Source organism: Chelon labrosus (genome assembly GCF_963514085.1).
Source record: "Chelon labrosus genome assembly, chromosome: 5".
Taxonomy (NCBI): Eukaryota; Metazoa; Chordata; class Actinopteri; order Mugiliformes; family Mugilidae; genus Chelon; species Chelon labrosus.
Genome location: NC_140341.1, coordinates 5,562,692 through 5,586,392, shown reverse-complemented (window position 1 = coordinate 5,586,392; position 23,701 = coordinate 5,562,692). Strand labels below are relative to the sequence as shown.

Sequence of the window (23,701 nt, the reverse complement as noted above, 5' to 3'; positions counted from 1 at the left end):
GGTGGATTATGACTGGAAGATAGCTAACTTGGGGGTAAGACCTGGCCTAGGATTAGCAGGCCAGATGCTAACTTCCCATGCCAAGGTCATGGCAGTCTTTACTTTCCCTCCGAGGATCCTTTCACCAGCACCTGTAAATGCTATTGAAGGTGTAAGACAACTCAAAAAGTTAACCCTCGAAAAGGATGCCTGCTGAATGAATTTTCCAGTGACCAGTCACAGTTTAGGCAAGTGCAGACAAACAGGCAGGGGGCCGAGCAAATTGTTAAGATTGCTTTTTAAAGGCTGGGGCAGGGAGTGGTAGTGTATAACCTTGGGTTAGGAGCTGAGTAGAGCAGAGGGAAAAGCTGAGGTTCAAGAATGTGGGAGCCGAACTGTCGAGCAAGGTTGATGAGACAGTAGGTCCAGAAAAGAATACTAGGGAATCAACAGAAACTAGACCATGAGAGAAACCAGAATTACATAAGATACGGATGGAACACTAAATGTAAGGAATGGCTAGAACTGTGACTCACTGCATGAACTGAGTCTATGTTCTGTCGTCATCCCTGCAATGAATCCATGCAGAGGGGATGGCACAATGTCCAGCACCATGGATGTTGATGCCATTAGCAGCTGTGAGGACAAAGCACTGGGCAGTGGTGAGGAGAAGATATTAATGAGTAATTGGGATGCTTTAAGAATGGATGTCTATGGAAGCCACAGCTTGTACTAAAGGGCTTACCAGAAAGTAGCCACAGGAAGGAACAGACATAAATGATAGCTTCAGTTGCAGCTGACAGAACAACTGGGTCAGTCTGATGAGTAGCAAGCCAGAAGCTGGCTGGTGGGTTGCTAGCAGTCTGGTAGGAAGCCGTTAGAAGGCGAGCTAGCTGCTGGCTGTCAATGGCAGACTGTCCTCCTCTACAGAACGACCACAGTTGTCGTTTTTCCTGCACCCAAATTACGACCCAGTGTTACGTTTGGGGGGTGACTCGCCGCGCTAGTGCCCTCTAGCAGCATCGTAATAAGCAGGCTAAAAGCTGTTTTAATTCCCGCTCTATAGCTGTTAATACATCACTTTATTAAGTTTTAATATTTTTTCATGCTAGAAAGTAACGGTGCAGATCCCCAATATGTGATCAGTTCCAAATAACGCCTGGTTGGAAGTTTGCTCCGATGTTTTCGGAGAAGTGAAGCGCCACCTGTGGAACCAGGAGCAGCGAGTCATCTCAGAGGCGAGTCGGCGGCCTCCTGATGTGATCCGCCGGTCAACCTCCGTCGTCATCCCAGGTTAGAAAACGAGCCGATTAGTGTAAAAATACTACCCACATCCTCAAAGTGAATGCTAGTAATGCCATATTACTCAATGCATTCGTTAAACCTGGTGCATTTTGAACTGTATTATTAAAAGAATCTTATGAGATCGGCAGAAAGCCTAGTGACGTCGTTGGACTCATTCGATTCCTGTCTATAGCTGTCCGCCGTGGATTGGCTGCGTTCGGTTTCGGCCGCTCAACCAAGCTACAGCAAAGCTTCATAATATTTTCAAATAAACGACTAAAATGCAGTGTTGTGTGTCATTTCTTAACTTAAAGCAACTATAATCACTGCCATTACAAGTTCGGCTGTAGTAAATATTTCATGTGTTCAGCAGATAAACCAATCCAAACCCTGCCTACTGTAAGCCTACTGAAGCGGAAGAACCAAACTGCATTGCTGTTTGGCGTAAATAAATATTGCGCGGTTCTAAACACATCCTCAATAAACTCTCTTTACTTTTTCTTAACATATATCGACTTAAAGCAATGTCATCGCTAGTTCGGCAATACTAGATATTCGATGTAATCAGTATATATATCTTTTTACAACCCTATTTTAACATATATGTTTGAAAACTGAAAAAACTACAAATATCACGTGACTTGGTATCAAGCTACATGTCGCAGCTCAAGGGATTTGTAGTTTCTACCACGATTAGTGATTTCCTTGAATAGGAGGTTATAAATAATAAAATGAATACATAGCCGGGGGTTTAAGGGTGTGGGAAACACATTTCTGTGACCAAAATTTAAGCATATAATTGTCTAGTGGGTGAAAAGATACCATTTTGGACAGCGCTCCCACTTTCTGTCTATATCCACTCGGTATAGTCACACAGGCACAAAAGGCAGAGTTCATAAGCTTTCTACAGCACTTTGTCCCATGTCTATAGCCCTTTTGATGCAGAATTACAAGCCTTCAAAAATTCTCAGAAGTCAGGGTTCAAAGGTCAAAGAAGGAGTCAGTTACAACCCCTAAACTAAGATATGTTATTCCCCATGTTGAGACCTTTCCAACAATATCTTTATTATAGTCCTACAACAAAGTATGGATTTTCACATTTCATGAACACAGCTGTGCACAGGCTTAGATTCAGAGAGCTTTTTGAGGACTCAGCCTATGATATAAGTATTTTTTTTAAACAATGAGAAAAAATCATGTAAGGTAATCATATCTGACAGATTTACAACTGAATTAGTAATTTATATTGTATCTGCTCATTTGTTTTTGCCAATTAATTCCACCAGACATCTTGAACCTGTGTGTAAACTAACATCACAACAGCTATTTGTCAAGGGACTTTGAGTAAATCAGTTACTCATACCGTTGTTATGATGTCCAACAGGTAATTTCTGACATCTGTGTGTTTCAATGAAAAAACAGCATCTCAACAAAACGCTAATGAGGATATGCGACAGGGGCATCATTGATTTCAGAATATTGTAACTTCTATCCTCACCTATAGTGTAACTACAGATTCACGGCTTATGCCTTTAACAATAAATGTTAATCAAAACTAAATAAATTCTGAGTAATTAGCAAGCAATATAAGCACAAAAATTCAGCTGATGGGTAAGAATGTACTTGTCGATGACATGGGCTTGTCTTTTATGCTGGCTAAGCTACTGTAAAGGTGTGATTGGATGAAGTTGTCTGTTAACCCCTCACCCTTTTTTACTGAAAACAAACCTATTCAGGTTTATAATCTGTAAACAATCATGAAACTGAATTGAATGGAAATGAACACAGACAGAGACAGGTGGCAGGTATTTTATTTTAAAACATTACCAGACATTAACATTTAACATTCATGTAGCCAGGGTGGTTATCACTGATGCCTCACAGCGAGAAGGTCACCGGTTCGAATCCATGGGCCGACTGGTTCCTTTCTGTGTGGAGTTTGCATGTTCTCCCTGTGTCTGCGTGGGTTCTCTCCGGGTACTCCCGCTTCTTCCCGCCGTCCAGAGACATGGTGGTTAGGTTCATTGGTGATTCTAATTGGTCATAGGTGTGCACGTGAGTGTGAATGGTTGTCTATCTCTCTATGTTAGCCCTGCGATAGACTGGTGACCTGTCCAGGGTGTACCCCGCCTCTCGCCCGATGACAGCTGGGATAGGCTCCAGCAGACCCCGCGACCCTTAACAGGAATAACCGGGTATAGAAGATGAATGAATTAATGAATTCATGTAGCCTGTCTCCTCAAAGATCAAGCAAAACAGATCATAAAGCAAATATATCAAAGAATACATAATAACTGTCAGTCTCCATAACTGGCATACAACACAGCAACAATAACAAAATCACTATGACACAGTAACAGTGTCAAACAATTTATTGGCTATTTCAGGGAGTTACCTTTGAATGTTGTCTTTTGGCTCCCAGGAGTTTTTCCACTTTGTCCCACTGCAAGACAGACAGATAGACAGCATTAAGTATTACTGTTAAATTGCTTTAAGATTATTGGAAAATGTACAATTTCCAACGACACATTCCTCAGGTATGCAGGCATTTTGTAATCAGAATACCTGGTAAAATGATCCACATTCTGTATATGTATACAACAGCCTATATTTGAAGATGACGCGATAAATTAGTGCAGCCTAGTTAGATAAAAAGGTGCATTATGTAACACAGTATGCATGTAGTACACAATCTAGTATGTAATCTATTGTGTACTACTTCACACTTTTAAATGATCCAATGATCACTCTGACCTGTCAAGAGGGCCTCAGGTTCTCAGGGACCATGCCTGATTTCAGACATAGGGCAGTTATAAATGAATATATTACTAAACTACTTCAACAAACGCTTTCTCTTCAGAACAATAGATACTGTGATTGGTAAATTAAGTATGTAAAGTATGATAATAACATTTGAAAATTGGCTTACAGACACCAATGGACACCTGTCTTATCTGTCTGTCCTTTTCCATTCCAGGTTTTCACTTTTTAAACAACTTTATTTAGCTTTAGCAACATGGTTACAAACATGATATTCACCTCTGCATGTCCTGACGGTGAATGGATGTCTGTCTCTGTGTGTGGCCCTGCGATGGACTGGCGACCTGTCCAGGGTGTACCCCTGCCTCTCGCCCGATGACAGCGGGGATAGGCTCCAGCAGACCCCCGTGACCCTTAACAGGACAAAACGGGTATAGAAGATGAAGATGATGTCCTGACGTCTTCTAAAAGTCATATTTACATAGCTGTTATCATGCTAGCTAGCTAGCTAGCTTACTTTTCAAAAAAATAACTTTTGGCTAGTTGTTTTAATTTAACGTTAGCTCTTATAACGTTAATTATCCCCCGTAGTAATTCTAGATAGTATAAGGCGAATCAACATTAAAACGAGCTGACAACATGTTATATTGTTCTCAAATGTTAATTAAACACATTTGCTGTACTTACCTTAATTCGTCCAACTATGACATACCGATGTAGTGGATTAATCCCCGCAATCCGCAATACTCTCCTGTTACCGGTAGGAGCGCTAGCGCAAGAAAGAGCATGTATGAACGACCACTGTGGTCGTATAAGTTGGAGGACTTGTTGGTCAATGGGCATACACACAGTAAAAGACGAGCAACAATGTGGCAAAAAGAGGCCGTACAATTTTGATAAAACTTGGAGTTTCGGACATTGTTGGTAGCATAAAACGTGAAAGCAGGAGAAAAGAACTTGCTTCATCTGTACAGAAATGTAAGAATAGAAATATTAGTCCACTTCTATCCAGTTCTGCTTGCAGAGAACAAACACTTGTAATAAGGACAAACAGTGCAGTAAACAAAACATACAATGCCTGTGGGTTCAGGCCTCTGGAGTTTGAGGAAGGTGCTCAGATGATGTAAGAACTTGGTGGACATTTTAATGAGATCTGCTAATAAAACCAATCAAAGCCAGAGTCAAAGGAGGTCTGATCTTCTCTAATATTTCAGTCGTGTGCATTAGACACAACACCATGTCATGGTCAGGTAACAATGATTACGAGACATGTTAATGCATTTGTTAAGATAATGTAATGCAAGAAATGTTTTCTTGAGACAAACATAATGGATAATAAACCAAATGTAACATACATAACTATTGGTGGCTATGTGGAACTTAACAAATACAGATATCTTTATTTTGTGATCATGTTTACAGCATATATTCTGATACTCTGCGCTAATTCTACTGTTGTGTATCTTATCTGCATTCATAAAAACCTGCATGAGCCTATGTACATTTTTATTGCAGCTTTGTTAATCAACTCTATTCTTGTCAGCACTGTGATCTACCCGAAGCTTTTGATTGACATTTTATCTGAGAGCCAGGTAATCTCATATGCAGGCTGTCTCTTTCAGTGGTATTTTTATTATTCTTTAGGTGCTTCAGAGTTCTTACTGTTGGCAGCCATGTCCTATGACAGATATGTGTCTATATGTAAACCTCTGCAATATCCAACTATCATGAGAAGAAACACAGTGTGTACACTGCTGGCTTTAGCTTGGTTTCTGCCTGCTTTTCAGTTTGCAGTGCAACTCGTGCTGACTTTCAACAAAAAAATCTGTGACTATACTTTCAAAGGAATCATTTGTAACAGCACACTTTTTAAACTCCACTGTGTGAGATCAACTGTGCATAACATATTTGGCTTGGTTATTTTTGTGAATGTTTTGCCTCTCCCTGTGCTCTTCATTCTTTTTACATACACCAGATTATTCATAATAGCCTATCGGAGTTCCAAAGAAGTCAGGAGAAAGGCTGCACAGACCTGTTTACCACACTTGATCGTTTTAATCAACTTTTCTTTTTTGGGTGCTTATGATGCACTTTTACTGCGAATGGAAGCAGATTTTCCCCAAATCGTACGTTTTATGATGTCATTACAGACCATAATTTACAATCCTCTTTTTAATCCATTAATATATGGACTGAAAATGAAAGAAATCTACAAACACCTTAAGAGGTTGTTTGTCAAAATGGTCTAGTTTCTTAATAGTGAAAACTGAGATGTAAGATCAAGGAAGTTTTATTTAATTTAATTTATTTTTTTAATGTAAGGATTTGTCTCTGTAACCCAACTATACAATAAAGAGCATCATCTGCTTCAGCAATGCCATGCTCAATCACTACGTGTCTGCAGGTTTTTAAGAATGACCAACACTGACTGTTTGCCAGTTACAGTGACACACTAACAAATTCACATTACAAATAGATACTGTTATCATATTCAAACTAGAATTATTTATTCCAAAAACTGCAACTCTGATTTTCTATTGTCATATTTTTTATTTAACTTTAACTCAAGACAAACTGGATGAAACACACAATAACACATTATGTACCATCATTCTCCTGTAACAGAAATTCCATTTATTGGCTATTGAAAGGTAATTGGACTCAAAATGTGTGCATTGCCTAAGCAAACAAGTGTCTCACATTGGGAAGCCCTACAGTGTGACCTCACCAGAAGATCCTATTGCACTCCGCCAACTAAGACTGGCTGGAGCTAAGTACGTCAGTGTCATCAGAGGGTGAAGACACTGGGATGGACACTGTACTGCTAGTCATTCAAAAAGATGGTCATCCCTTCCATGCTATAGAAAACAAGGATGTTGGTTTGGTTTCACTCACTCATGCTACTCAGAGAACCAATGTTACCAATGTGTCTCTGAGCATTCATTTTGTGTCTCACATTAGAGACACATCTTAGACCCACGGTCATACAAAAAAACCTATAAAGGCCTTGTCGCTCTCAGCACAGCGTGGGCTAAAAGGTCCAATAACATCAAGCCTATAAAACCTCATAAATGTGTGTACGGAGGCCCAATATCCAAAAAAAAAAAAAAAAAAAAAAAACATTTAAGAAAAGCAACTGGACTTGTAGAATATTTTTGAGAAGACGTTTCAGCAATCATCCGAGCAGCTTCTTCAGTTCGAGGGGACTGGTGGGTTAGGGTTTCAGTAGATGTTTCCTGCTTAAACCTCAAACTTCCCACCAGTTCCCTAGAACTGAAGAAGCTACTCGGATGATTGGTGAAACATCTCAAAAATATTTTACAAGTCCAGCTGGCCTTTTTTGGACACTTTCATTGGATAAACCATGACCTGGATGACTGAGAACCTCCACAGACATACGGAGGCCAAACTTTGTAAGGACCATCACTTTGCTGCAGTTAATTCCACTCAGTGTTTTCAAGTAGTCCCGATTCCCCTTTTACAAACACACTAAAAAAGTTACTTTGGCAGTATAAGACTATTACCAGCAATGTCAGCCATGTGTGTATCACTTTTTTATTTGTGAATTGATAAAAGGGTGTTTTATATAACGTGAAATGCTTGGGATAGAGAAGCAGAGAGAGACTTATTAGAGAGGCAGGACTTATGTTGCTGGTCCATTCATGTAAACATTATCTCATCAATTTATTATTATTTTTCATATTTGGGAAAAATGTTGGAGACTCAAGGATGAGACGTCAAATGTAACTGTCATGTCACTCAATCTTGTTTTAGGCGATAATTCAGGAATCTCCAGTGAATTGTCAACTAGTCAATAATATTAATAATTTATAATGCATTTTCATTCATATTTTCATGATGTGTACACTCAAAGCAGTAGGCTGCAATTTTATGTAGCACCGGGAGGTTGGGTGCTAGCCTAAGAGAGTTCCAAAAAAGTCAGGAGAAAGGCTGCACAAACCTGTTTACCACACTTGATCTTTTTAATCAACTTCTCTTGTTTGGGTGCTTACAATGTACATTTACTGTGAATTAAAATTGTGTTTCCCAAAATTGTATGTTTTGTAATATTATTGCTCAATTTTTACAGTTGTGTCATCATCAAAACATCAGATTAAAGGTAGCCTGGAAAAATCCAGGCCTCCAGAGTTTAATAGACAAATTGTGTTACGTTAATGAGATCCAGAGAGGGTTAAGTAGTCTGATAAAAACTCGAGTCATGGTCAGTGTTAATGGGGACTTTTTCTTTATTCTGGTGTTCGCTGGAAGCCCATTTCTAGGTCAGGTACTGATGACTGGATGAGGCATGTTTAATGTAATATACCCATTTTATTCATCAACATTTCATTTCAGACACCCTCAATAAACATGGATAGCAAACTAAATATAACATATATCACTCTTGATGGGTATGTGGATGTGAGCAAGTACAGGTATCTTTATTTTGTGATCATGTTTATATCGTTTATTCTTGCTATTTCCTTTAATTCTGTGATCGTGTGGATCATAGTGACTCATAAAGACCTCCATGAGCCTATGTACATTTTCATTGCAGCTTTGTTAATCAACTCTGCTCTTTTCAGCATCATGCTCTACCCGAAGCTTCTGATTGACATGCTATCTGATAAACAGATCATAACTTATCAAACCTGTCTCTTTCAGTGGTTTGTAACTTACTCTTTGGGAAGTTCAGAGTATTTTCTCTTGTCTGCCATGTCCTACGACAGATATGTGTCTATATGTAAACCTCTGCAATATCCAACTATCATGAGAAAAAACACTGTCAGTATTTTTCTTGCTTTAGCTTGGCTTCTGCCTGCTTGTCAGATTACAGTGCCTATTATACTGAGTGCTAATGCCAAACTGTGTAATTTTACTTTCAAAGGAATAAGTTGTAACAGCTCAGTTTACAAGCTCCACTGTGTCACTTCCAGATTATTGCACATACACTATATTACCAAAAGTATTCGCTCACCCATTCAAATGATCAGAATCAGGTGTTCTAATCACTTGGCCTGGCCCCAGGTGTATAAATTCAAGCACTCAGGCATGCAGACTGTGAAACAAGACATTTGTGAAAGAATGGGCCGCTCTCAGGAGCTCAGTGAATTCCAGCGTGGAACTGTCATAGGATGCCACTTGTGCAACAAATCCAGTCGTGAAATTTCCTCGCTCCTAAATATTCCACAGTCAACTGTCAGCTCTATTATAACAAAATGGAAGCGTTTGGGAAAAACAGCAACTCAGCCACGAAGTGGTAGGCCACGTAAAGTGACGGAGAGGGGTCAGCGGATGCTGAAGCGCATAGTGCAAAGAGGTCGCCGACTTTCTGCACAGTCAATTGCTACAGAGCTACAAACTTCATGTGACCTTCAGATTAGCCCAAGTACAGTACGCAGAGAGCTTCATGGAATGGGTTTCCATGGCCGAGCAGCTGCAGCCAAGCCACACATCACCAAGTGCAATGCAAGGCGTCGGATGCAATGGTGTAAAGCACGCCGCCACTGGCCTCTAGAGCAGTGGAGACGCGTTCTCTGGAGTGATGAATCACGCTTTTCCATCTGGCAATCTGATGGACGAGTCTGGGTTTGGAGGTTGCCAGGAGAACGGTACATTTCAGATTGCATTGTGCCAACTGTGAAATTTGGTGGAGGAGGAATTATGGTATGGGGTTGTTTTTCAGGAGCTGGGCTTGGCCCCTTAGTTCCAGTGAAAGGAACATTGAATGCTTCAGGATACCAAAACATTTTGGACAATTCCATGCTCCCAACCTTGTGGGAACAGTTTGGAGCGGGCCCCTTCCTCTTCCAACATGACTGTGCACCAGTGCACAAAGCAAGGTCCATAAAGACGTGGATGACAGAGTCTGGTGTGGATGAACTTGACTGGCCTGCACAGAGTCCTGACCTGAACCCGATAGAACACCTTTGGGATGAATTAGAGCGGAGACTGAGAGCCAGGCCTTCTCGACCAACATCAGTGTGTGACCTCACCAATGCGCTTTTGGAAGAATGGTCAAAAATTCCTATAAACACTCTCCTCAACCTTGTGGACAGTCTTCCCAGAAGAGTTGAAGCTGTAATAGCTGCAAAAGGTGGACCGACATCATATTGAATTCTATGAGTTAGGAATGGGATGGCACTTCAGTTCATAGAATGAGTAAAGGCAGGTGAGCGAATACTTTTGGTAATATAGTGTATATGGCTTGGTGGCTTTGGTAAATATCATAGTTCTTCCTGTGCTATTCATACTTTGTACGTACACCAGGATATTTGTAATAACATATCGAAGTTGTAGAGAAGTCAGGAAAAAAGCTGCACAGACCTGTTTACCTCACCTGCTGGTTTTATTTCACTTCTCCTGTTTGACTGTTTTTGATGTACTTCTGGTTCGGATGGAAGACGATTTTCCCAAAATTGTACGTTTGATGTTAGCATTGCAATTATTTTTGTGTCATCCTCTTTTTAATCCAATTATATATGGATTTAAAATGAAAGAAATTCATAAACATATCAGGAGCTTGTTCAGCAAACTGTTGTAATGTGGTAATGTTAACTTTAAGGTAATGGTTTTGTGTGATATTAAGGCATAGATGTTATTTCTGTGTGATATAAAGGGCATTAAATACTACTTAACAAAGCATCACCCACTTCAATGATGTAAGGACAAAATAATACAGAATTTCCACTGGTTTTTGAGGAAAACAATTTAGGAAAATTAGTTTTTACAGCTTCAAATTAGAAGTCTTACCAGCAAATCCTTCTCATTGTGTGTATAGTGGCTACAAAATGAGTATATCCTGTGTTAAAGTAACATTGAGAACATGTGTATGTTTATGATATAGCTGTATACAATACATAAGACTTTTACAACAACTGTAAGGTATTTAAAATGTGAAACCTGTAAAGTGAATAAAGTGTATTTATGTTGCAAAGTACAACATTTTTTCCACTATTTCTTTTCCTGTGGGTCTCAATCTACCTTCTGGTTCTTATAATGCAAATCCATAGCAATCTGTGGAAATCACCATGAAGGTTTCACAGTGAAAAATACCATTCATAGGATGCAAATGGACCAAACCTAATATGTATCTATAATCTTTTTTCAGTCTTTGTTGGCTGGTGTTATTCAAATCAGGCTGAGTTTGGACCCGTACACCTATTATAGAACTTTTGTTTTCAGTTTAACGCCCATACAAGACTACAGTAAATTTGTCCAAGTGTGTATGAGTTTAAGTGGAAAGGGCTTGGGTTTTGCATCTGGTGACCATGGCAGAGGATTTAGCTTCACCACTTCATGTCATACACTATATTACCAAAAGTATTCGCTCACCTGCCTTTACTCATTCTATGAACTGAAGTGCCATCCCATTCCTAACTCATAGAATTCAATATGATGTCGGTCCACCTTTTGCAGCTATTACAGCTTCAACTCTTCTGGGAAGACTGTCCACAAGGTTGAGGAGAGTGTTTATAGGAATTTTTGACCATTCTTCCAAAAGCGCATTGGTGAGGTCACACACTGATGTTGGTCGAGAAGGCCTGGCTCTCAGTCTCCGCTCTAATTCTTCCCAAAGGTGTTCTATCGGGTTCAGGTCAGGACTCTGTGCAGGCCAGTCAAGTTCATCCACACCAGACTCTGTCATCCACGTCTTTATGGACCTTGCTTTGTGCACTGGTGCACAGTCATGTTGGAAGAGGAAGGGGCCCGCTCCAAACTGTTCCCACAAGGTTGGGAGCATGGAATTGTCCAAAATGTTTTGGTATCCTGAAGCATTCAATGTTCCTTTCACTGGAACTAAGGGGCCAAGCCCAGCTCCTGAAAAACAACCCCATACCATAATTCCTCCTCCACCAAATTTCACAGTTGGCACAATGCAATCTGAAATGTACCGTTCTCCTGGCAACCTCCAAACCCAGACTCGTCCATCAGATTGCCAGATGGAAAAGCGTGATTCATCACTCCAGAGAACGCGTCTCCACTGCTCTAGAGGCCAGTGGTGGCGTGCTTTACACCATTGCATCCGACGCCTTGCATTGCACTTGGTGATGTGTGGCTTGGCTGCAGCTGCTCGGCCATGGAAACCCATTCCATGAAGCTCTCTGCGTACTGTACTTGGGCTAATCTGAAGGTCACATGAAGTTTGTAGCTCTGTAGCAATTGACTGTGCAGAAAGTCGGCGACCTCTTTGCACTATGCGCTTCAGCATCCGCTGACCCCTCTCCGTCACTTTACGTGGCCTACCACTTCGTGGCTGAGTTGCTGTTTTTCCCAAACGCTTCCATTTTGTTATAATAGAGCTGACAGTTGACTGTGGAATATTTAGGAGCGAGGAAATTTCACGACTGGATTTGTTGCACAAGTGGCATCCTATGACAGTTCCACGCTGGAATTCACTGAGCTCCTGAGAGCGGCCCATTCTTTCACAAATGTCTTGTTTCACAGTCTGCATGCCTGAGTGCTTGAATTTATACACCTGGGGCCAGGCCAAGTGATTAGAACACCTGATTCTGATCATTTGAATGGGTGAGCGAATACTTTTGGTAATATAGTGTAGTTTAGGCAAGTGACCTCAGGCGTGGACAAATAGGTAGGAGGGAGAGACTGGTTCACTGAGTATGTTTATATCTCTATGGCTATGGCTGAGGCGGAGAACCTTCGGTAAGGCTGAGACTTCGAAAATCTGAGGGAACCAGGCAAAGATGGGTCCAGGCTGCCTAGAACTGAGCTGTGCAGGGAATTTGATGAAACGCAACATCCTGTTTGTGTGGCATCAACTCAAAGTTGACAAAGGATGAAAAGGGTTAAAAAGGACATCGTAGTTGGAAGATCTGTCAGGAAACCGGTTGCTGGTGAGATAGATAGATAGATAGATAGATAGATAGATAGATAGATCTGGCCAAAAAAAAAAGTTGCCACCTGGATTTAACTAAGCAAATAGGTACAAGCCTCCAGTTGGATAATTACGGCATGGGTCTATTTCAGGGTGTTGAGCATAGTTATTACAGATGGAATGAAGGATGATTTTTTTGTAGATGTTTTTCTGGGCCAGTTGAACTTTAACATTTTGCCTGAACATGTTCTCAGAAAGCCATGTCTCTGTGAAGCAGTAACTCACAAGGCATGTTGTTGGTATAGAGGGATATGTGTGCTGGCTCCAGTTGAAGGCAGCCAAGCTCCAACAGGTAGCTCCGTGAGTAGGTGAGCAAGTATACTTGAGTAGGTGGTGAAAGGCTGTGCTGGTCATGAACAAAATCCGTTTACATGCCATGGACAGGTGATCGTGATCTAGAGACAGGCCAGATAAAATACCTTTGACGTTAACATTCCGATAAACAAGACAAAAACATGATAAAACACACCATAAAACAACAAATTCATGAATTAATAACTAACCATTAATTAATTAATAAATAAATCACACACACTCTGGCACAGTAGCGAGTTGGAAGAGTAGTTACTTCTGGCACCGGTTGCCCCCTTACTTCTTAAACTAGTTGACTATTTAAATGACTAGAGACTAGTAATCTGAGAGCGGTCCAGATCTAAAGCCTAATAACACTGAATCCAGGAAGAAATGAAAATAAGTAGTCTTGAATGCTATCCTGGTTCCCCAGAAAGGAGACTTCTCAGATGCAAAGTGTCATGGTTCTGTGTTTAAAGATTTTCTGTGAACCTGTTCTGAGTTTCCTGTTTTATTTTGTAAACTTCTTCCTTGGTTTCCTGTTTAGTGTAACTCCCTGTGTTTTCCCCTTTTGTTTCATTGGTTATTCCTTGTGTGCTCCACTCTCATTAGTTTCACCTGTGTCTCGTCACCCCACTTCCCACTGGTGTGTATATACGCATAGCCCTGCCCTTCCCTTTGTTCTCTGTCGTGTTATCTGTAATCCTCCCATGTTGTGTGGAACTCCTGCCCTGTTATCTAGTGATGGAGAAACCGAAGCTTACTGAATCAGTCTGTTTTGAAGCATTTGATACAATTAAATGTGGTGACATCTGCTGGATAAAATTCTACATAGCATCCGCTTGAAACAAAGGGCAAAGGGTTGTGAAACAGTAAGGCACTGTTGTGTTTGTTTAACAATCAAGAATCTACAGTATGTGTATTTTGAAATGGTTGATTTTACTTTTTTTTTTTAAACTAACTAACTAACGTTTTTTCTGTATGTGTGCTTTGTATCAATCAATCAGATTTTATTTATATGGCACTTTTCATACTTAAAAGCAATACAAAGTGCCTCAGAGAGGCTAAAAACAGCAAGGACAAAAACCCAACCCTCCCACCCCCGTAAAAACGCAGAGAGACACAGGGCCCGTCCACACGGAAACGCAAAAACGCCGAAACGCATAAGTTTTTCATCGTTTTGGCCTTTCGTCCACACGTATCCTGTAAACGCATTGCCCTAAAACGCACTTTTCTGAAAACGGGTCCCAGGGTGGAGAAATTCGAAAACGCAGCTCTTGCGTTTCTATGTGGACGGCGAATACGGGGAAAACGATGACGTCATCGCCACACTCCCGAGCAGCTTTCCACATCCCGCGAGACGTCTCGTAACAACATCAACAACAATGGCGGACTACATGCTAGTTTTCATGCTGGAGACGATGTTGAGCCTATTAGGGTTACTAGGGCAAAATATCATGCTCCTGTGCCACCACGCTGAGCAAAAAAGGCGATTTGTAAACAGCGCTCAAGCTTTATGCGCATGCTCCGCATCTTCCTCTCCATTTCTGATGAATTTCTGAAACCGAAACAGCGCCACTTATAGGCCTGGAATAGGAAGTAGCGTTTTCGGTCGTGCTGAAACGGACCTGTGTGGACGCAGATATTTCTTGAAACGATGATCGAAAACGGAGAGGGAAAAGATCGTTTTCGTACGTGTGGACGGGCCCACAGAGACATACAGACACACACACACACACACACACACACCCATGCAGTGGACTCTCATTCTTCATTGACTAACAACAGGGGACTTGGGTTTCTGGGCATTTTTAAACAAAAACAATTACATAGAAAATTTACTTTAAATGCCTTTTACCATATTATTACTTCAAATGTGCTTTTTAATCTTTTTTGAAGAAAAAGAAAAGAGGGGACTTGCATCTTTGAGCGATCTCTACCTATCAAGCAGGGGACCTCCCACTACTAGAGTGACACTATCTGCAGCCATTGTTTCACCTAATGAGTGTCTGTTTACTGCCAAGCCTTTGATTCTTTCCCCTTTTTTTTATTTGTTTTTTTTAATACAGAATGATGGCTCTATCAAAGCGGAATTAAAATGAAGGGCTACCCAGAGGGCAATGGAGTGATAAGGTCCTGAAAATCTAAAAATGGGGAAAGAAAAGAAAAACAACTGGGAAAAAAAAAACAATAAAATGGTTGAACTGAACTTGTAACAGTTTTGTTGCAAAGCACAATCTTATGGTGAAATTAGATCTGGTGTTTAAGATGAATTACTTTTGTATAAGCATTGCAAGCATCATAGCAAAAAGGCTAACAAACGTATACCACCAATTAACATTAGCCTGGAGTGTGGTTCATGACATGGATGCTGTAATCATACAGAGAGAACATAGCATACCTTTATCTTTTGCTCGTTTCTCCTCTTCTTTTCTTTTTTTCCTAAATTGGGCACCTGATGGCTTTAACCTTTTTCTGTCCATCTCTGCATTTATTTAGCACTCGATTCTATGGACACTTCCGTCAACCTGATAACGGATAATCCGTAGATTTACAGGTTATTCGCTGTACCTTTTACGGATGCTTCCGTCAATGCTTAAATGGATAATTCTGTAGATTTACAGGTTCCATTTTATTTTTATTGTTCATGGTCATCTTTACTGTAACTTTTTTCTTCTAAGTTTTAAAAATTCTCTGCTGCCTCATGGGTTCCCCTTCATTTGAAACTCGAAACTGGTCAGAAATTCTTTGTGCTTTGTTAAAAAAATAAATAAAATTATTTTGCTTTTTTCTGTTATTCATCCGTTTTGGAGTGTAAGTATCGCTCTATGCTATCCAAGAGGGAACTTGTCATTATTTGCCAGCCAACAGTGGACCTGTGTCATTCCACGCTATTTAAGTGTGGACCGTAAAATAAACAAAATAGATTTCTATAAGTTTCCCCATTTTTAGATTTTCAGGTCCTTATCACTCTGTTGCCCTCTGGGTAGCCCTTCATTTTAATTCCACTTTAATAGAGACATCATGCTGTATTTAAAAAAACAAAACAAAACAAAGAACATATTAACTAATCATGTTTAATTCTTGATTTTTTTAGTTGAGGAGCTGCAGCTAGCAGGACGTTAGCAGGCATAAATACTGACCCTTTGGCCTGCCCCAATGTTCAGTTGGTGTCAGCACTGTCACTTCTTCCCGGATCATATTGGAAGATAAGCTTGTCAATTCAAGAAGTCCATGTTGTGTCTATTCACCAGCCAGTTGAAGTAACCTGGAAAAGTTCAGATCTCCAGAGATTGTTGGTGAATTATGTTAGGTTAATGAGATCCATGGTGGTTGGTGCAGTCTGATAAAAGAGACCAAAGATCACTTTTTGACGCCAGTCTTTGTGTTTTCACTGGACAAAAGAAATCTGTTTCAAGGTTGTGTACTGACTAAATGAGACATGTTTGACTTACAGTAATGCATCTTTTATTGTTCATCAAGATTCCATTTCAGATAACCTTAATGAAGATGGATAGTGATTTAAATATAACATATATAACTCTTGATGGGTATGTGGATATGAACAAGTACAGATATCTTTATTTTGTGATCATGCTTATGTCATTTATTCTTATTATTTGCTTTAATTCTATGATCGTGTGCATCATAGTGATTCATAAAAACCTCCATGAGCCTATGTACATTTTCATTGCAGCTTTGTTAATCAACTCTGCTCTTTTCAGCACCGTGGTCTACCCAAAGCTTCTGATTAACACGTTATCAGAAAAACAGATGATAACTTACCAAGCCTGTCTCTTTCAGTGGTTTGTAAATTACTCTTTTGCAGGTTCAGAATATATTCTTTTGTCTGCCATGTCCTATGACAGATATGTGTCTATATGTAAACCTCTGCAATATCCAATAATCATGAGAAAAACCACTGTCAGTATTTCTCTTGTCTTAGCTTGGCTTCTGCCCGTTTGTCAGACTACATTGCCTGTTGTGATGAGTGCTAATACCAAACTCTGTATTTTCACTTTAAAAGGAATAAGTTGTAACAGCTCAGTTTTCAAGCTCCACTGCGTCACTTCCAGATTATTACACATATATGGCTTGGTGGGTGTGGTAGCTGTTATAATTTGTCCTGTGCTTTTCATATGTTTTACATACATCAGGATATTTGTGATAACATATAGAAGTTGCAAAGAAGTCAGGAAAAAAGCTGCACAGACCTGTTTACCTCATCTACTGGTTTTATTTCACTTCTCCTGTTTGAGTGCATTTGATGTACTTCTGGTACGGATGGAAGTCAATTTTCCAGAAATTGTGCGTTTAATTATAGCATTACAAGCAATTTTGTTTCATCCTCTGTTTAATCCAGTTATATATGGACTTAAAATGAAAGAAATTCATAAACATATCAAGAGCTTGTTCATCAAAATAGTCTAATTGTAACTAAGCAGCCATTGTTCGGTGACCTTTAGGTGTATTATATTTCTTGTTAAAACTCAGATTGTGGATTTGCTGCAGTTTTTTATTGAACTACCTTACTGGCAATGACATAATCATTGTTTCTGTATTTAGTATTGATGTTTATAGTGGGTACAAAAGGAACATGTCATATGTTTAATAGGAACATCTGTATCCATACCCAACTAGAAAAGTCTTCGGAGAAACCAAAAAGAGACCCACATATTGTGGGTTCCTTCTCGTTTCTTGTTTTGCTTTGCATCTTGTTCCTGCTGTGAGATTGTGAAACTTATTAAGAAACTGTGTGTGTGATTTTAGGCATTAAAATAAACAGGACTGTTCCAATCCATATTATTTGACTGATGGACTAATAAGATGAATATTGACAGCAATTGCATTTGAATGTGCTAAAAAATAAATAAAATCATAATAACTGAACTACTGTTTTGACTTTTTTTAAAACCAAAATGAAGGAACATCCTAAAAGGCTAAACTGTTGGGTCTTCGTCTACAGTCCCTTAATACAACAATCAAACCCAAGCCAAAGAGAGAGGTCACAAAGAGTCCATATGCTTGCAATATTTTTTATTTTCTGCTTGTTTAACTCTGAAGCAGAAAATAATTATTTAAAAGAATATATTCCATATATACCAATCACTATGGAACAACACAACTGTCTGCAGAAACTTTAGGTTTCTAACGTTACCTCAGTACCCTGAGTAGCATGAGTGAGTGTCTCACATTGGAAACGCCTACAGCATGACTTCACAAGGGGATCTTATGGCACTCTACCATGTAAGATTGGCTGGAGCTAAGCAAGTCAGTGTCCTAGAGGGTGAAGATACGAGGCTGGACACTGTGCTGCTAGTCATTTAAAAAGATGGACACCTCTTCCACGTTACGGAAAGCAAGAACGTTGGTCTGGTTACACTCACTCATGCTACTCAGAGAACCGAGGTTATGCAAGTAACCTTAAATTCTCTTTGATAGCATTCGTTTTCTGTCTCACATTAGAGAGACATCCCAGACTGCGGGGCAGATGTTCCCCCAGGACCCACAGTCCCAGAAAGAAACATTTAAAGGCTTAGACACTCTGAGTACTGCTTGGGCTAAACGTGCAGTACCATCAAGTGTATAGAACCTCATGAAGGTGTCTGGGGAGGCCCAACAAGCTGTGGTGTAGATCTCTCGGATGGAGATTCCTCTTTAAAAGGCCCATGATGTGGCAAGGCCACTAGTGGAATGTGAAAGCAGCGTGGAGATATAAGCCAATGCAAGTGCTCCCACAATCCAGTGAAAAAGACGTTGCTTAGAGACTGGCTGCCTCAAGACATAAAAAGCTGATCACTTTTCCTGCAGCTTTTGGTCCTGTCCATGTAAACTCGTAATGCCCGCACCAAACATAACATACTGTATGTAACCACCGATGTACCTCTGAGGAAAATGGTGGGTGGCTCAACTGAACGGGCGTAAATCTCATCCACTCTCTTAGTTGAAGCAAAAGACATCTGCAAGGCTTTTGAGCAATCATTTTTAAATCCACCGGTTATGAAGTTTCAAAAGGTGTGACTGAAAGGGTGTCCTACACATTGGGATGGAGCCAGTGGTTTGGAAACTGGAAGCCTAGTAAGGGCACTCCACATGAAACGACATACCAGAAGGTGCTGTCTGACAGGCTTTCCCTCAAAACTGAAATGGCAAGCAGAAATAGCTGCTTTTTACATTAATGGTGGAGAAAGCCTTCCCTTTGTCCACCATGTCTTGTCGAAAAGACATGATCACAGTCACTAAACTCTAAAAAGGAACTTCCTGTGAGTCAGTGCACCATTTCTAAAAAACTGGCCACTTGTTACCATAAAGAGACCTTGTTGAGGCTCCCCTAGCACTCTGGATGGTCTCAACCAATCTTAGGTTTGTTACATATTCTGTGAGAAGTGAGAACTTTGTTTTTATTTTCGAGGTGAGCAAGAACAAGAATAAAGTTCGTTCTGGCCAGGTCATTTACTTCACAAGAATCTCAAATGCTGGGAGAAGTCCTCGTAGGGCCCTCCCACTGCAGCATACGTCACACATGCTAAGCATTGTGGGAGATCTGGGAGACAGACAATGAGAGGCACTTTTCTTATTATTTTCGGATATCACACAGTATGGCGATCTCTATCCAGGAAAGATTAGCGGTCACACTGCAAATATTAGCATCTGGGAACTCACAGAGTAGCTGCTAACATTTCCGCTCTGCATTAGCCATGCTTACTTCCAATTTCTGACCAATCTCAAAATACCACATGAGAAAAAAGTTCCGCCTGGTTGACGTGTCGAGAACAAGCTGCGAGAACTCCCAAACCAGCCGGCCTCTCTGGGTCGGGATGAAACATCTCTCCTCATCCATGAAACAGCAGATCCCTGTATATTAGCAGAGACTATGGCTCCTGGTGAAGGAGCTGGATTATCTCAGCCAGCCAGTGCTTCAAAGAGCTATGGGTATGGCTGATAGGCTCTTCTCTTGCACCCTGGTCAGGGTTGGAGAGATAGGGGAGAGCAATCGGGGGAAACACGTATAGCAGAGCAGGTGGTTACAGCAAATATTCCTACCTTGTGTACTCCAGCTACTTTTCACCCTGTCTCCATGTCTGTTTATGCTACACAGTATGCATCTGCACTCCCCTGCCTCACCCCAAAGGACCCCTAGCTGTCATGCAAATAAACATATATCTCACAAAAACTATGCATCTAAATAATTCAGGAGTCAAACAAAAATACATGGATTTGTGACAATTGTGGGGGGACCCCCCCCCCCCCCCCCCCATCAACCAGAGAACACAAATGTAAGTAACCTCCCCATTTAATGTCTAAATTTCTCCCAGATTGGTTATTTTACATGCGTCTTTGCTCCTGAGAGCAGTCACATGACGATATTATGTGACGACTGCTCTCAGTGTAACAGAAGAACAAGATAAAAGTTCATCATATCAGTGTGTGTGCACTGTAAGTATTCCTGAGATCTATGTTTACATACTGTACACTGATGATAAGACTGTTTTCAGAATGTCTTTATGTCTTTTTTAGGTGCGCAGACCAATCGATGTGTGTCTCTCGTAATTTTAACTGTTTGATTTTATTCAAATTGCAATTATAGTCAAAACATTACATTCAAATGTGACTGTTGGATTTTACTTGTCTGTCATCTTTGTGACATTGAAAACCTGCATTCATTCTCCATCATTAATTCAACTACAATGGTGTTTTACTCATGATAACCTGGGTTTCTTGTTGGGTTTCTTTTGTATTTGTCTCATGTGACATTTTCTACACAGGTTCGATTTCTGATTTATGCTGAGAACAGGAAGCTTTAACTTAAATGAAAAGATTTACTTAAGTGTCTTGTTAAAAATGTTTTAAATAGGAAATATCATTCAGTCCATTTTATTCCACCGTTTAGTCCTCATTTAATCTATCTGATCAACTTCTTTCTCTCCATAACTCTCACTTTTCTTCTCGCACCTCTGCTGTTTTCCAGACATGACAAACAACAGTAGTGTGAATACTTATTATTTTCAGTTCACAGTGTTTACAGACCACGGAGCACTCAGTTATCTTTTCTTCATATTATGTCTGTTGTTTTACATGACTGTAATCTTTGCCAATGTTGTTATAATTGTGATAGTCTGCCAGGAGAAGTCTCTGCATCAGCCCATGTATATATTCATCTGCTGTCTATCCGTTAACGCTCTATATGGCTCGGCCGGATTCTTTCCCAGGTTTCTGATGGATATTCTGTCTGACACTCATCTGATCTCACATCCGTCTTGTTTCGTTCAGAGCTATGTCATTTACATGTATGTTTCATGTGAGCTGATTATTCTCAGCATCATGGCCTATGATAGATATGTTGCCATTTGCCAGCCTTTACACTATCACAGTAAAATGACATCTAAGAAGGTGGCAAGTCTTATACTGTTTGCTGTAGTCTATCCTGCATTTTCATGTGGCATCAGTATCTCTATTATTGCTCGTTTAACTTTTTGTGGCTACAAGCTGAACAGGATTTTCTGCTCTAACTGGCCTGTAATGCAGCTCTCATGTACAGGCACACTAGTGAGTAACAATACAGGTCAGACTTTTCTGATCATAATTTTTATCCCTCTGTTTTATGTCCTGTACACCTACTTGCGTATTCTGCTTGTCTGCAGGAGAAGCTCGTCTGAATTCAGAGGGAAAGCGTTGCAAACCCTTCTTCCTCACACTGTATCATTTCTGATTTTTTCTTTCTCTCTCTTCTGTGAGCTATCATTGAGTCGTGACGACACTGTTAAAATCAGTCCATTCATTGCGGTTGGTTTATCTTTAGCATATGTGGTCATTCCTCCCATTACTAATCCTCTAATTTATGGACTGAAACTGCCACAAATCAGAGCATTGATCATTTTGAGGAGTGGGTCCTGCATTCAAACGTTAAAAGTCAACATGCACATTGTAAGTAAATAACAAACTTTTAATTATTTTAGTCTATATAAATGAACCTTGCTGTAATGTTTTTGATTGAACAAGTTAAGTTGACATTCAAAATGCTCCCCTCTTTGCAGATAAAAGCCCAACAATTAAAAAACAAAACTTAATGAAGCCTTAAGATTGTAATTCTCTTCACTCTTGTATGCCTATGAAATATGTTGACTCCAAGTTATAAAATTCACATCACATTAATCAGACTTCCAGTGAGAGAAATTACGGTAACATTATTTTTAAGTTCTCGAATACATAGTATGTTGTTATTAGAATTATAGTTAAATTCATTATTTAACATGATTGTTTAAATCTGCTTACGGGATATCTGTTTAAACTTGATATTTGTGAACAATATATTGTGTGTATGATAACTACTCAAATAAAATATGTTCCACTTTGCAGTGTCTTCTCAATAGAAATGTTCATAAAGGGGGGCTCAGGCTTGGTCAGACGCTTGGTCAGTGTGGGAAAGCTTTTCCAGTGGACATTCTTGCCAAGACTCATTTAAGCTCATGTCCTTGTGGTTTCATTCAAGTACACACCATGTTATTTACCTGGCTGCCTGGATTTACATATTTTATCATTTTATTACGCATTGGCCCAGAGATAAACAAAAAGCTGGACCAAGGCTCTGACAGCGCAGATGATTGGACGCAAAGATGACAAGGGTAGATCAAATACACATAGAGGACAATAGCAAAATGTACACTTCTGCACCCCAACCCTGTGTCATAGCCTGCCTCGTAACCTCGTGTAAGTTTCCCTAGATATGTAACTACTAATTGTGCCAAGGCAGACCACAACAACTGAAAAAAAACATGCTCAGTTGGTTCAATGGTCTTACATCTGCTCAAGCATCTTCTATCTTCACTGCATTGCACTGATTTTATTAAAAGTAACTGTTGCTCACATTTAATTTGTTCAAACTCCAGCCTGATTCCCTCAGTTCCAGTTGAACTAATTGTGACTTGGAGTACAATGAGAACGTCAACATAGTGGCATAGAAATCACACCAAAAACTAGTGTTTTGGGGGCATTGTTACAGGACTTCAAGACAAAGAAGTCCTTTAGATTGTTGGTCCACCTAAGGCCACAGGTGATATCGTTTTTAGACCCCCTACAGTTTGCCTGCCAGCCATGTCTGGGGGTGGATGACACTGTCATCTATCTGCTGCAGCGAGCTGACTCACACTGGTGGTGGAGGCTCTCTGAGAATCACATTCTTTGATTTCTCCAGTGCCTTCAACACCATCCAGCCTTTGTTGCTGGGTGAGAAGCTAGGGTCAGTGGGTGTTGGTGCATCCACAGTCTCCTGGATCACTGACTACCTGACAGGCCACAGTTCATTCGTTTGGGTCATGTCCTGTCTGATGTGGTGGTGAGTGGTGTGGGAGTCCCACAGGGAACTGTGCTTTCTCCGTTCCTGCTCACTTTATACACCACTGACTTTCAGCACAACTCAGAGTCATGTCACATAGAGAAATTTTCTGATGACTGTGCAGTTGTAGGGTGTATAAGCAGTGGAGGAGGAGGAGTATA

The 23,701-nt window shown here is 40.3% G+C and overlaps 4 protein-coding genes across 4 annotated transcripts in view; all 4 read left to right on the top strand.

Moving 5' to 3' along the window:
* Positions 1–22,169, top strand: part of LOC311488762 (olfactory receptor 5M5-like) — a gene marked incomplete at its 5' end in the record, with an annotated part of 137,389 nt that extends 115,220 nt beyond the window's left edge. The window contains one exon of the mRNA XM_084545611.1: positions 21,563–22,169. Coding sequence (XP_084401737.1) covers positions 21,563–22,144 — 582 coding nt within the window. The 3' untranslated portion in view covers positions 22,145–22,169. The remainder of the gene's footprint in view (positions 1–21,562) is intronic.
* Positions 5,140–6,828, top strand: LOC311488331 (olfactory receptor 6N2-like). Its single transcript, XM_084544959.1, has one exon. The coding sequence runs from the start codon at positions 5,352–5,354 to the stop codon at positions 6,270–6,272; it is 921 nt and encodes a 306-aa protein (XP_084401085.1). The 5' UTR covers positions 5,140–5,351; the 3' UTR covers positions 6,273–6,828.
* LOC311488708 (olfactory receptor 4C11-like) lies at positions 8,108–16,333 on the top strand (the record flags this gene model as incomplete). Its single annotated transcript, XM_084545559.1, has 2 exons — positions 8,108–8,986; positions 16,305–16,333. Exons 1-2 carry the CDS (start codon positions 8,392–8,394, stop codon positions 16,331–16,333), a joined length of 624 nt encoding a protein of 207 aa, XP_084401685.1. The 5' UTR covers positions 8,108–8,391.
* On the top strand, positions 16,183–17,638 carry LOC311488325 (olfactory receptor 2K2-like; the record flags this gene model as incomplete). The annotated part of the gene is made up of 1 exon (XM_084544954.1): positions 16,183–17,638. Exon 1 carries the CDS (start codon positions 16,667–16,669, stop codon positions 17,636–17,638), a length of 972 nt encoding a protein of 323 aa, XP_084401080.1. The 5' UTR covers positions 16,183–16,666.
* Positions 22,170–23,701: the final 1,532 nt, after the last annotated feature.